Source organism: Pimephales promelas, chromosome 11 (genome assembly GCF_988280905.1).
Source record: "Pimephales promelas chromosome 11, fPimPro1.hap1.1, whole genome shotgun sequence".
NCBI classification, from domain to species: domain Eukaryota; kingdom Metazoa; phylum Chordata; class Actinopteri; order Cypriniformes; family Leuciscidae; genus Pimephales; species Pimephales promelas.
This window is the reverse complement of record NC_142779.1, coordinates 6,338,255-6,352,697: the sequence shown is the minus strand read 5'-3', so window position 1 is coordinate 6,352,697 and position 14,443 is coordinate 6,338,255. Positions and strand designations below refer to the sequence as shown.

The window sequence follows — 14,443 nt, the reverse complement described above, 5'->3', positions numbered from 1 at the left end:
ACTCTCCTGTTCGAACTCGTTTATCAAAATGAAAAAATCTTTTTTTCGAGTCATTTGGTTCATTCAACGAACGAAATGTACAAATTGACTTGGAAAAAGATTTGTTCATTTTGATGAACGAGTTCGAACAGGAGAGTCACACAGAACAGAGCAAGGCGAGCATTTGAGCTTATGAAACTTAAACTTTGTCATTTTTTTTATTTAAATGACTGATCGTTTCGCTTGATAAGACCCTTATTCATCGTCTAGAATCGCTTAAAGCCCTTTGAACAGTTTGCACTGAACCTTGAACCGTTTGGTTCCCATTGAAGTCCATTTATATGGCGAAAAATGCTGGAATGTTTTCATCAAAAACCTTAATTCCTTTTCGACTGAAGAAAGACATGGACATCTTGGATGACATGGGGGTGAGTAAATTAGCAGCAAAAGTTTTTTAAAGTCACCATGAAATCAAAATTGACGTTCCTTATTGTTTTATGGAATATTGTAGTATTTATTATAAATGATTTATAAGTGCACCTTTTTAATTTTTTTTTATTCATGTGCCCTTATGATCTTTTAATTAAAATCTTGCAGCGACATCTCTTTTCTGTTTATGCGCACGAGGGCGGGACAACCTGCCACTCACATGACATCACAGTAATAGAAAACCACAACCGTCCAATCAGTTCCCAAGGCTCAAGTTTTGTCGCCCTACTTTTTTCTTTTTTTCACTCGGATATACGTCACAATAGGAAGTAAAGTCTATCGCGACTTCCATTTAATGTTGACTTTAAATTAAAAAAACAATTAAAATTGGTTTTGCTATCTTTGTGGGAACTCTCAAGGTGTAATGATTTTTATACTGAACAAACTGTATATTCTACCCCCTTACACTAACCCTACCCATCACACACAACTTTCTGCATGTCATATATTTCTCTTTTGTTAAATATGCTGTTTCACTCATAAATGTCACATTATGAATACTGAATGATTGCACAACATTACAGTTCCTGCTCTTAACAATTGTTTTCCTTCTCCAACATAGAATTCCAAATGTCGAGAAGAGGTGCTCGATCTCAGTGCGAGAAACCTTCAGCTTAGCAGTGAGAACGCTGAACTGAGCTCCCGGCTGTGTACTGATCAGAGAGCAGTGCAGACGCTGACTGACAGGCTAGCGCAGGTGTGCCAGGAGAACGATGGGACAGCTGCGTCCTACAGACAGCTGCAGGAAACCCTACAGCAGCAGGAGAGCGACAAACTAAAGCTTCAGGAACAGTCGCAGAAAGAGAAGGAGCTTCTAGAGGGGGAGCTTAAAACTGCCAAGGAGATGGTATGATTGAGTTTTTTAGAAGATTTATATATTAAGGTTGGCAGGAATCACTGAAACTCCTCTTATTTTTCAGCTCCAGCATTTGACTGTGGTTGAGTCTGCATTGACTAGTCAGACTCTGAAAAACCAAGCACTAGAGCAAGACAAGGAGCATTTGTTGAAGGAAACAGCAGGCCGAGACCAGAAGGTGAGATGCTGATGCTTTTTCTTCAAGCACTTTTCTGAAACTGGACATGCTAAAGCTTGCTTTGTGTTTGTTGCAGCTGGAAAAGCTCCAGGAATCGCTTTGTAACTCAGAAACCCAGATAGAGCAGCTCAACTCCCAGATCCTAATTCTGTGGCAAGAAAAGGATGTTCACATCCAGGAGGCAGCCACGCATCAAAAGATGCTGCAGCAGTGTCAGGACAAGGTGAACAATGATATTTTATACTTGTTTGGGTTAATTCAGTAATAATTAAATGAATAACTGTTAAATATTGTTGTGTAACACAAGGTCCAGGAGCTTGAGAACAGCATAGATCGGCTGAATAAGGAGAAGGAGCATTTACATCAGACCCACAGGATTCAGGAGGAGACTGCGGTCAGTGTTCTGCAGAAGGAGTGCAAGAGCTTGCGAGCACAGAACGAGGACCTTCTTAACAAAGTTAGTCGGGATTTTTCTCAATTTGTAATTATCTGTGTCCAAATTATTTATTTTATAGTGCATTAGTTGAAATGCATATGCATGACACTTTTAACCAAGGTATACATGAACCCATGACCTTGGTGTTGCTGGCACCATTACTGTTTGCACGGCATGAATGTTCTGGATTCACAATTGTGAATTCCATATAGTGCACACTTTTAAACCCACAATGTATTATTTTTGCTGTGTACAACCAATGTCAAGTACGTTTATATAGCGCTTTTCACAATATAGATTGCATCAAAGCAGCTTCACAGTATCAATCAAAACATAACAATGTTCGTTTCTTAGCGGAAAAACATCCACATTTGGTAGAGCTGATCAATGGTATTTCTGATTGGATAATTAATTTGAATATCCCCAATGTATACTTGTCATTGCTAGACATTATTTAATGCAGAGGGATTACTGAACTCACCAAAGAAAATACAAATTGAAGCTTCCATTCTTGCAGTCTTTTGGTCTATACTGTGGAGATTCACCTGCGGGCGCCTCCATCCAGCCGTTCAGTGTACACCCGTTAATACAGTGCATTGTGGGATTGAATGAGTGAGCTTGAATGATGTCCACTGTGGTTTCGGACAACACTACAAATGGCTGTCCTCTCAAATAGTGCCCTTTAAGGCTATAGGGGGTGATTTCGGACACAGCCTATGTGTCTCAGGAGTGAAATCTCATAGCCATTTTTCTTCCCCTGAGCACAGAAACTCTGCACAGCTGGTGTAGGATTCAAATTATCATGTTTAAACATTTTTTGTTTTGTTTTTTTGCAAATATCTATGAAAGCACAAATTTATTATGTATTTTGGGTACAATACTGTAACAACTCTCTGACCCTAAATTTGAAATGTTTTTGAAAGTCTCTCACCAAGATGAGCATAAGATAAAGAAAATGACTCTTTTCTACTTTAATGTTTTAAATATTTAGTAAATTAAATTTTTCAGCAGCCATAATTCCAGTCTTCAGTGTCACATGATCCTTCGGAAATCATTCTGATTAGCTGGAATATTTTTTTTGTTTTTAGGTGGCTCAGCTGCAGACTCAGGAGCTGGAACTTCAGAGACTGACACATCAGTGCCTCACTTTGAAAAACCAACAATCAGAGCTAGAAACTGCTAAACATGAGGCGAATGAACAGGTTTGGAGATCATTTTCTACCGTCTCACTGATTGAGAATTCCTTGAATGTTTTTGGTCTCACTTTTGTGTGTTTGATGCTGTGGTTCAGGCACTAAGGGCAGAGAGCGCTCTGTCGCTGGCCCAGGCTCAGCATGTACGTGTGGTACAGGAATTAAGGGAACAGGTGGGGTCTGGCACCCGGGAACACTTGGCTCATCTACAAACTCAACTGGCCGAGCAGCAGCACAGGACGCAGGATTTAGAGGGTCTGCTTCGCTCTCAGGCCAAGCAAGCCGGCATTCAGATGGGCCTTCAGCAGGTACTTTCAAATTCTTGATGGGTGAACATGTCAATTTTCCTAAGCCAGACATCACTTTTGGCCACAACTGTATTTATCATTGAATCGTTTACATTTTTCAACCTTCACCTCATATTCCAAGTAATTGTATTTACAAACTATTATATCAAACAACAGGAGCAATACGAGAAATTGATGGTGAGTATGCAGGAGCGTATGGATGAAGTTGAAGCCAAGCTGAAAAACACCCGTGTGATGCTGCAGGAGAAAGTCAACCAGCTAAAAGAACAGGTAACCAGAAACAAGTGGCTTTAAAGTTCCTACGTGCTCTATTAATGGAGATATTTGTATCCCGAAAGAAAAAAAAAACGATTCTGAATTGCCTGAAATGAGTCGTCAGTAATTCCAGTCTTACTTCCTGCATAACCCTACATATAGACCCTTTTACAGTTGGTAAACATGGTGACGTTTTTTTGTGGGCGGAGCTTAGGTGGAGGCAGAAAGATCCATCTGGCCACTTCACTAACGCGAGTTAGCAAGGATTGTTAGCTTGTTTTTTAACAATGACTGGAGAAAATCCGATATTATCTTAATGTGTAAGGTCACTCAATGTCCAGGACCGTGGTTGTTATTTCCAAAAGTTATTTTTAACGGACAGAACCAGATTGGCCGACCCGTAGCCGCCTACACGCTCACTCAATGCATGGATGATCTGACCGGATTAACGTACGTTACCTCGGGTGAGTGGCCTGACTTCTACACCTACCTTATAGAGAAACCTAACTGAAAGAGAAACTGAGGCATATAAATCTTTAGATGCCTATATGGTCCTGTACAAGACTTGTGTGTATGATCCGCAGTTCTGCCGAGCCAGCGCCGAGACCACGACAATGTAAAGAGTGACATTACAGTGCGATTTTAATGATGTGAATATTTTCTAGAAATAAAAAATCCAGACACAGCATATTCATTTTTCATCAATTCTTGCACCAAACAACACAACAAGATGACATTTAATAATAGTAACAATTATTTAAGCTCCTTATTATGTAGCCGAATCTGTGCTGTTTTGCATTGACCGCCTCCAGTTTTCACTTTGTTTTGCCTCCAGCTAGCGCCGTGACGTAACTGTGACGTCGGCGCAAAAGGGGTCTATAGGTTTGTAACAAATTTGCCTAATGCCACCCTATCTTCATTGGCTGCCCAGAAACATTTATCCTCAAACCCTGACGCTGTAGTTGTAGCTGAGGCCTGACAGAGTTTGGTTTGTGGGGTTTACATGTTGAGAAGACGCGGTTCTCTGCGCTGTGAAAAAATCCTTTTAAATGAATTTTCAAAGGGCTCGAATTGTATGTTACTTTTCATATCACGGTGTATCAAGTGCAGAGGAAGCCTCCGGAGCTGAAATTCAGATATCAGAGCAGAATAGGCTCTCGGAAAGGTGGGGTTTAGAGGGACGGAATCTTTTTTAGACTCTTAGAGAAATTAGGTGATGTGCAGTGTATTTTGTAAGTGTTTTTTTGACCTTAGATTCATGTATACCTATTGCATGAGACCTCTAAAATAAAATTAGGAACTTTAAAATAGCATAATAGGGGCACTTTAAAACCATGTTACTGAATATACTTAAATGCATAATAGTACTTTTCTGTAATTTTTAGGATGTGAAATATTAGTTGGCATTTTGCAACAAGTAAACATTTCACATAACCCCACATGCTGCATGTTATTTATAAATAAATATAATAATAAATATAATAAATATTTTAGAAATAAATTCTAAAAATGCATATAAAAGGTGGATATTTTATGCGATAAGAAACTAGCGTGTAAATAACGCTTGGAACACATTTACTGAAAAAAAATCCCCCAATTCGCAACTAAAAGCTCAAGTGACTTCATCAGCAGTGGATGTGATTGGATAATTAGACTAGATCAATGTTGGTTTGATCATTCTGAAATGCCTGAGCCAAAGTCTGCCATCAGAATGATTTGGTTTAATTCCCTCTGAGAAGCGTCTCACTCAGTGTTTATTGCGTTTCGTCTGAGACACGTCATTTATGATGGAGGTAAAAAGAGCCACATTGTCTTTCCCGATTGCTGCAACTTCCATTTTTATTAGATATTTTGTGACAATTTCCTAAGAAGTGGTGAATTTGTTCTCTACAACACATGGAATGGAAACGGTGCTTTATTCAAAAATGTTTTATGCGATATTCTAATTTTGCATAATTAAAATTTGCAACTTTAGATGGAAACATATCTGTGATAGTGTCTTTTGTGCACATTTTGGCAAATGTAGGTCATCTGGGCATTTCATCCGTCCATAAGACTGTAGTATACATGCTACAAACAAAAATAGTTTATTAGCATGCTTTTCCAAAGCTTGATATTTTGTATAGTGACAATCCTCTCTCCAACTTCCCCTCCTATAGCTGGGCAAAAATGCCAAGTCTGATCTGCTGCTGAAGGACCTGTATGTGGAAAACTCCCAGCTCATGAAGGCTCTTCAGGTGACCGAGCAAAGGCAGAAGAGTGCAGAGAAAAAGTCTTTCCTGCTGGAGGAGAAAGTGATCGCCCTTAATAAACTGCTACGTAAAATCGCCCCAGCATCGTTCACGGCTTAGACTTGTTTCACTCCATTACGAGCCTTTACCCGTTGTACTGGACTGTGAAGTCCCACCCGCTAGTGCACTTTTGTATTTTGGTGCGAATTGTTTTTTGTAAAAGCAGTAAACAATCCTAGTGTTAAAGTGAAAGCACAAATAATGCAAAGTCTTACAATTACTCTAACAGCATTTTTTGTATTTAAATCATGCTGTTTTCAACAATACAAAGAGGACGAAGCGTAAAGTTAATTTAAGGTCATATTTTAGTCTCTTCAGAGGCAAGCGAATTGATCATTTGTGAAGGACAGAGCTTTACACATTCCTTTATTAGTTCACTGTGACGTAGGGTACAAACCGCAAGCGTTCTTGCCAATCTATTGGCTTTAAGTATTTGAATGAGACGTATTCTTTTTACTGCAGTTTTAATGCCCATTTTATAACCAAAAGCACAGTATTCACTCAATGTACAGTTTTGATACAAATACTATATTGTAATTGCACAATTTTCAATCATGATGCACTAATGTCCACTTGGATATAAGTTATTCTAAGCGTTACGATTTAATGTACACCTTGTTTAAAAGAGCTGGCTAACTTTTGGGAGATAATTGTGACACCACTGTGTTGTAAATGCATCATGTATTATTTCCCACTGTAAGGAATGTGAGCAAGTAAAGGTTTACCTGTGTATGTGTGTTGCTTTCTGATTAGATCAAATGTAATTTTATAACATTTCAATTGTTAAAGTGAAGAAAAGATGCGAGTATCCACAATCAACTGCTTATTCTTAGGAGATGACATGCTCTAATACACCCTGCCGAATAAGCTGCTCACATTTCCATCTGGGTAAGAAGTGCTGTGAAGAGAGAAACGGTGAAACACGTTAAGCAAGATTAACAAACAAGCGGACCCAGTGTGATTTAAACATGCCCTTAAGAATAGTTACCTGGCTATTTTTCTTCAACAGAATCACAGTGCCATCATCTATTTCAAACTCTCCATGGTCTTTAAGACACCGCACCTGAATTTGAAGGGAAAGATACATCAGTGCTAAAAAAGTTCCTGTGTGTTCACACACACACACAAAAACCTACCCATTACATTAATGAGAATAAAATAACTAAAACAAAAGAAATAAAATCTTGAATATATAAAAATATTTTGAAATAAAATAAAAGCTATACATATTTAATATGAAAAAATATTGTAAACTATTGAAAATTACAAACACTAATTTACTAAAACTTTGAAATTTAAAAATACATTAATACATTATTTCCCAGTTTCACATTCCAGTCTTAAACCTAATCCTAGACTAAAATGCATGTTTGAGCTGTTTTAAATGAAAGTAACTTGGACTGACATATCTTAAAATATATCAATGCCACTGTTTTGTCTCAAGGTGCACATCAATAATATTTTCTTTCAAGGCATGCTTATAAAAGCTAAATTGAAATAAGGCCTAATCCTGGCTTAATCTAAGACTTGTCTGTGAAACCAGGCCTATGTAAGTGGCACTAAAATAACACTGCACTCACCTCAATGTATAAACTCTTAGGGGGCTTCATATCCTGTGTTATATCCAAACCTTCCTCTCCCCCAATTGATCTCATATAGGTTGCCAAGGATTTTTTATACTGATTGAACCACTCCATCTGATTTAGAAGCATTTGAATTGACATGTCAGTCACCAAGAAGAAACAACAAATGGCATTTAATATTTGTTATACAGAAGAAATTCAGGCCCACCTCTTCAGCACACATATGAAACCTAATGGCTGTGGGCAGTACACTGCCGTACTCCCATCTGAGAGCACGGATTCGCAGGAGGCGATCATAACTGTGGGAAGAAAGAGAGAAATGTATGATCACACCTGCCAAGGTCTGAAGAGTGAACCAGACGATGGATAACAGGAAAACGGTGAACCGCTCACAGGTATGCGGAGATACAGCGCTGGTTCCTCAGTAGACAGCAGTGGCGGAACTTGATGCTTGGTATCAGCTCACTCTTGCCCTCTGTCTTTGTTTCATTCCTGTAAAAAAAGCAGGTTTATATGGAGTGTACTGGATTTGTAGAATAAATCATACAGTATTTATTTTAAATTGTAGTAATTAGATGTACTTTTCGATTTTTATTATTTACTATATATTGTATTCCAGTGTATTAGTAAAAGAATTTTGTTTTGCTAAGGCAACCATTATCATTTTCCAAAGGTTTCGGTTTTACATCATATAAGAAAATGATTTTTAATGGCTTTGACAGTCAATATGAGAGTCAAGTCAACATTATGACATACTAATTTACTGTACGAAGTTATCTTGAGATGAAGAAGAGTCCAAGTCTTAACAAAAAAATAATGACTGAGTCAACATTGAAATAACTGAGTAATAAAGTCATATCTGATAAAAATATGAAATTATGACGTCAATTATGAGAGAAAAGTTGAAAAAATTTCAATATTTTTTTTCTTTTTTACTTTTTATGTCAATGGCATACCGTTTAACTCTTAGAATCAGAAAACATATTTGGCTGAATGTCAAAAAAAATAAGTTTTTTAAAGGTTTTAGTTTACAAAAACAGTATTACAGCCCCTGCCGTTTGCTAACTAATCGAACACAGGAAGCATTAGTGTCGATGGCGAGAGCTGAGCAGACTTACACATCACTCTGATTCTGTTCATACAGAGCCTTCATTTCTTCCAGAACTTGCCGAATACTGTCTTCCTGAGGAACATCAAGGACAAATCGGTATGACTTCACTTTGACATGTTAATGACATCCGACTGTTACTTATTTAACGTTAACGTAACCTGGTGAAACTATGGCAGCTAACGGAAAGTTAGCTACTGTTTTCTATTATAAAACTGTACGAAGCGCTTTACTTACATTAAACGCGGGCAGCTGGCCATCTCCCATCCGATGTAGTTCTCTAATAAGTTCGACTGCTTTTTCGCAGAACATTATAAATGTGTTTGTACCAAAATGATGTCGATATTTCTGTGATAGTCTTAGCTAGTAAATTTCTTAGCTATGTATGCAAGCAAAGACAGTTTTCGCGGTATTTTTTGTTGTTGTGATCACGTGAGCTATAAAGTTCTCTACGGCGAGTCAAAAAGGACATTTTCAGATATGAGAAGTGACGGGACTCATGTCCGAGAATCGGTTCTTTCGAACTGCTCGTTTCAAAGAACCGGTTTAGTTATTATTTTCAAGAAGATCATGACATGCGTCGTTGTGTGCGTGAAGACAACACAAGTATCAATGTTTATTGCCTAAAAGCAAAAAAAAAAAAAAAAACAACAACAACAACAACAACATTTTAATGCCTAGGCCACTCTCTATCAGAGAGTCTCTGATTAAAACCTTAACTTTGTGACCTTATACCAGACTATTACATATCCTTAAAAAGACATCGATTTTAAGAAACTTAGTGGCGTAGCACGTTGTGTTTTTAGGGTTCTTTTTTAAAGCGTTTGATTATTACAGATTCTTGTATTATTACTTCATAGTACTAAGCATTTAAGTAACCAAGTACATGCTGCCATCTATAGGTGAAAAGGTCACATACAAACAAACAGTTTACAGGTCATCCCTCTTAACACCTTAGGTTTGGTGACACCAGTCTTTGGCAGTAGAAGGTTAATCACATCTTAGGTCTTTTTTACCATTTTTAGGGAGAACCATAATTTTTTCTGTAAATATAATTCTTGATGATGAACAAATAAAAAGCAGTAGATATTGTTGCGTTGTGCTATTTCTCAAAAGAAATAGACGGGAGATGGAGGTCCAGTTCACAAACACCCAAAGGGCTTGCTACCATCTCCTTTTTCATAATTGTGGCTTTTTATCATCACCACAAAATACACAAATTTAGACTTTTTCTGAAAAATAAATCAAAATAGAATATGCAGAAGTTAAACTCTTGGGACTTCTTGATGAGGTCTTTAGGATTTTCTCTCAGGAAAAAAATGATTAGGGCCTTCAGGACACACTCTTCTCAGGTGAACGTTTTCAGTTTGTGATAAAGCAATTGTGGTTATTTTTCTTATTTTAAAAAAATCCAAATAATCTGTATTAGGGAATCAGATTTTGCAGATATATGATAGCAAAGGACAGGGATGCTAAAATAATTTGTATTAATGACTGGTCAGACTTGCAATTAAGAAATGCATCTGAACCAGTCATTGGCTGCATTTATAATTTAATCTGAACATAAAACATGCATCAACAAATCATAAATTATCTTTACACCCATATGCACAATTGTGAGCGTACAGAGCTGTCTGAACCACTGCCAACTGGACATGAAACTGGAAGTGTCCTGAAGTCCCGAAGTGTCCGAGCTCATGTTAGATTTTGTGTGGAAACGCAAACATTTTTGCTTGGAAGATTAAAAAAAAAAATCTCAATTTTTTCCCCACCACCACGTCCCTTTAGGGGCTCTGTAGTTCCCTGAGGTCTTTATATGACATCTGTGACATGTTTTGGTCTAATAGTGTCCTGTGCTGGTCTGTGCAGCCAATGACAGAACAGTTTGCATGCTTTGCTCAAATGTTTGCCATTGCGTTAGAACTGGTTACACTGCTGTCGCTTGCGAAAACCAAATGGCGGCGCCGTGGTTGGAAACGTGTAGATTAAAGGGCGATAATATTATAGTGAGATCTCCTTCGTAGGTCAGAAGGGATCGGAATCTGATCGGCTTATTTTTTGACATGCTTTCAGAGAAAGGCTTACCAAAATAAAGAACTAAGTAGTCACTTTTCACATTTTCTGGGTTGGTAGATGCACCGGGGACCTGATTATACCACCTAAAAAGTCAGATTTTCATGATATGTCCCCGTTAAATGAGGAAACATCAAATTCTCCAAAGCTGTTCACCAAGCTTATGATTAAATTTCATATTTAAAATCTCCAATAAAATCTGAATCTCAGTGAAATTTCAGAACACAGAGCTTCAAAAGTTATCGACCAATTGGTGATTGGCTCTTTTAGAAGGCGGGACTTATTCCTCCATATTGCGTGTTGTACTTTCTCGCATTTACAGTTAAATGAGTGCTCTGTCTTTGTATATCTATAGTGTTTGACAGTGTGGGAACAGCAGTTTATAGGTGTGAGCTAGATTAAGCAATCACCCAAAGGCGTTTATGAGGGGTGCAAAAGGGGAGATATCATTCCCTGTGGACGTGGAGTCAATGAAGTCATGCTCTGTATCTACACCACAGTTTGATTGGGACGCCTCCCAAACCGAGGATAACAGTATAATTAACAGGGACAGCTGCAGATACGGTCCCTCTGTCAGCGGCCACAGCAGACACCGTCCACTCCGCCTGGGCCCAAATCATCTTCTAAAACCATAGAAACCGTTCACAGCCATATCAGTGTCTTGTGCTACAACAGGTGGTCCCTGAAGTTCACAATTCAACCTCCCCCCTTGTCTCAAGTTTGCTGCCTACCGCTCAACATTAGACCCTTGGACACTCGCATTTGTCATAGAAAAACTCACAAACATCCTCTGCTTGGTTTGTATTTTTCAGGCCAAGATAAAAAATCCCACTTACATTCCCAAACATGTCTCTGTCAGAGCAGCGGTATCACATAAAACCTTTGGGGCTTTGGAAGCTGTCGCTGTAAGTGCTTATAGGCTGTCGGATGGTAGTCTCGGGTACCTGGGAAAGGAGTGGAGTGAAAATAACAGGGAGAGGGAGATAAACAGAATGAAGGGATGAATGGAAAAGAGCAAGAAGGATCAGAGAATGGGTCAGTGGGATTTGTCTTGTTTTCTCACACCATGAGTTAACCAGCATGCGTCTAAAGATCTTCAGCTATGTAGCTTTGGCTCCTTCAGTCTTTCTCATCGACCGGATCAAACGGAACGGATTCAGCTGTGGCCTCCGATCCCGTCCCGCTGGAACTGCACAAATGTTGCCACTTGAGCCGCGATGTCACTAACACCCCATCCGCTAACCCCCTCCAGCTGATTTCAAAAGAAACCTGCTGTCTGTTTGACCAGTGGTAGAGAACTCTCGGGTGTCCTGGTGTCTTGCCAAAAATGATTCAGCCAGTTGCGTGCACATATGCATGACAGTGCTTGATCGTTGGTATTTATGGCATAGTGTAATACATAATGTTTGGCATAGAGTGCAGTAGCCTATATAAAAGAACAGGGACCTTTCCCGGAGAGCCAATAAAGCTTATGGCATTTAATAGGAGTACAATTCCACGGTGTTGTAAAAGGAGTAGTTCACTTTTAAAAAAAACTTTTCGAAACGGTTCAAGGTCCAAAAGACAGTTTCAGTGCAAACTGTTCAAAGGGCTTTAAGCGATTCCAGACGATGAATAAGGGTCTTATCAAGCAAAATGATCAGTCATTTAAAAAAAAAATGAACAAATCTTTTTTCTTGTCATTTGGTTCATTCAACGAACGAAATGAACGAGTTGACTTGGGAAAAGATTCGTTCATTCAACGAGTTCGAATGGGAGTGTCACGAACACACATCACGGAACAGAGCCAGGAGACCATTTGAGCATATTTATAAATAAATAATTGTAAAAAAAATAATAATATTTGTGATTAAAAAAAATGTGTAACTCGACTTAGGATGGTGACAAAATAAAACGTTGCACTTTTCTAAGTGTGTAAACTAGCAAGTGCGTTGGAGCACTTCGACTTGGACTCGGCGCAGTAATATCATCACTCCGGAGAGTGAGAGGGGGGAGAGGACTTTTCACGAGTGATGATATTACTTCGCCGAGTCGAAGTGCTCCCATGCACTTGCTGTGGTATTCCGCCATCCAATATAGTTATCCACTTTACACGCTTAGAAAAGTGCAACGTTTTAGTTTGTGTCACCGTCCTAGGTCGAGTTACACTACTTGTGTAGGTAACTGTATTTAATTAGGAAAAACTTGGAGGTGTTTGGTCGACTCGCTTCTCTGCTTGGCCCACATGAACTGGGCTAGTTAAGTTTGATCAAAGTGTCTCGCGCGCTAAAGCGATTGAGTGCACGCACTGAGAGAGGTATGTAGCCTATCAACTCGTCTTAGTTAAGGTAATAATATAGTTTAATATGAAAAAAAAAAACAAAACGGTGGAGTATCCCTTTAAAGCATGCCAGGATACACTACATGAAGTTGGTTGAGAGAACGAACAGTGCTGGAATACACAAAAAATTATAAATGTATAAAAATAATAATAATACTGAAGAATGGGTAGGTGAAAAATAGAACAGAATGGACTAGATTAAATATGGCTTTATTTAATCAAGTAAAAGCTGAGTGTGAAAGTTATTGCGGCCTTGTGTGATGTGCAGTTTACTGTCTGTGTGAATTTCCACTCTGATGACAGATGTTTCGATCTGAATGGTGTCTGCTATGGAAGGCCATTAACTCTAAATAAATACTTCGCACGACTATATGATGTACGTCTACTGCCAAAACATTTGGAGGTATGATTTAATCATTCAAAATGCAGCCATACATTAATAGGGTAATTGTGAGGATGTCTAGTTTCAGCTTGTCATGTGAGTTTCGTCTGCTGTCTGTGTAGTGTCGGCCCCAAATGTAGTTCACATCTTCAGCTGTCAACATGAGCTGGGTGTCAGACAAGTGCATTTCAATACAAAACCTGTCCAACATAAGACCATATACATTACGAGTCATCAGGCCAGTTCCATGGATTAGAAATCAGGTCCATCTGGTTGGCCTGTAAGAATGCATGGATAAGTTGTTTGTCTGCTGAAATGTCCAAGAAATCACCTAGAGTTCCTAGAACTCCTAAAAATGTTGTTGTATTGAAACAATGATTCCAACATAGGTTTTCTACTCCGACAAACCAGCAGCCACTTCTGAAACAAAAGAACAATTTAGTTTCTTCAAGCAAAATCAACTAAAACTCAAATGTTCCCAAAATGTTACCCAAACAAGCACTTTCCTTGTTGTTGAACTGTGAACAACTTCTGTAGCATTTATTAATCTTAGTTAATGTTCATTTCAACATTTACTAATACATTTTTTGAAATGTTAACATTAATTAATGCATTGTAAACTCACATGAACAAACAATGAACAGATAGATTTTTATTAACTAACATTAACAAAGATTAATAACTGTTTTAAGACTTTGTTAGTGCATGATAGTTAATACATTAATGTAAACAAATGAGATTTTTTTTTTACCTGAACCTAATAATTTCATAATTACTTCTATTGTCTTTGAAATATGGTTAAATTGAATGCATGTATATAGTAAACTTTAATTAAACTTGTAATTTCTTGTGTAACTTTATATTTAATATTGATGTGATATTGAATAACAGTTAAAAATGCATAAAAGAGCTAGGCCTACTTTAAATTGTAATAATATTTCACAATATTACTGCTTTTACTATATTATATAGTCTTGTGTAATATACAGCCT

At 38.1% G+C, this 14,443-nt stretch overlaps 2 protein-coding genes across 5 annotated transcripts in view; one reads left to right on the top strand and one right to left on the bottom strand.

Annotated features, from left to right (window-relative positions):
* Positions 1-6,715, top strand: part of ninl (ninein-like) — a 32,681-nt gene extending 25,966 nt beyond the window's left edge. For all 4 annotated transcript variants that reach the window (XM_089116825.1, XM_039672390.2, XM_089116824.1 and 1 more), the window contains 8 exons: positions 1,031-1,315; positions 1,389-1,502; positions 1,579-1,725; positions 1,810-1,959; positions 3,027-3,140; positions 3,230-3,439; positions 3,596-3,709; positions 5,854-6,715. In XM_089116825.1, the coding sequence (XP_088972951.1) occupies positions 1,031-1,315; positions 1,389-1,502; positions 1,579-1,725; positions 1,810-1,959; positions 3,027-3,140; positions 3,230-3,439; positions 3,596-3,709; positions 5,854-6,045 (1,326 nt within the window). In that variant the 3' untranslated portion in view covers positions 6,046-6,715. The remainder of the gene's footprint in view (positions 1-1,030; positions 1,316-1,388; positions 1,503-1,578; positions 1,726-1,809; positions 1,960-3,026; positions 3,141-3,229; positions 3,440-3,595; positions 3,710-5,853) is intronic.
* gins1 (GINS complex subunit 1 (Psf1 homolog)) lies at positions 6,335-9,111 on the bottom strand. Its single transcript, XM_039672393.2, has 7 exons — positions 8,914-9,111; positions 8,687-8,751; positions 7,962-8,060; positions 7,777-7,867; positions 7,566-7,682; positions 6,974-7,048; positions 6,335-6,883 (listed from the first exon to the last, which is right to left on the bottom strand). The coding sequence occupies exons 1-7, from the start codon at positions 8,986-8,988 to the stop codon at positions 6,815-6,817; spliced, it is 591 nt and encodes a 196-aa protein (XP_039528327.1). The 5' UTR covers positions 8,989-9,111; the 3' UTR covers positions 6,335-6,814.
* Between the last annotated feature and the right edge of the window lie 5,332 nt (positions 9,112-14,443).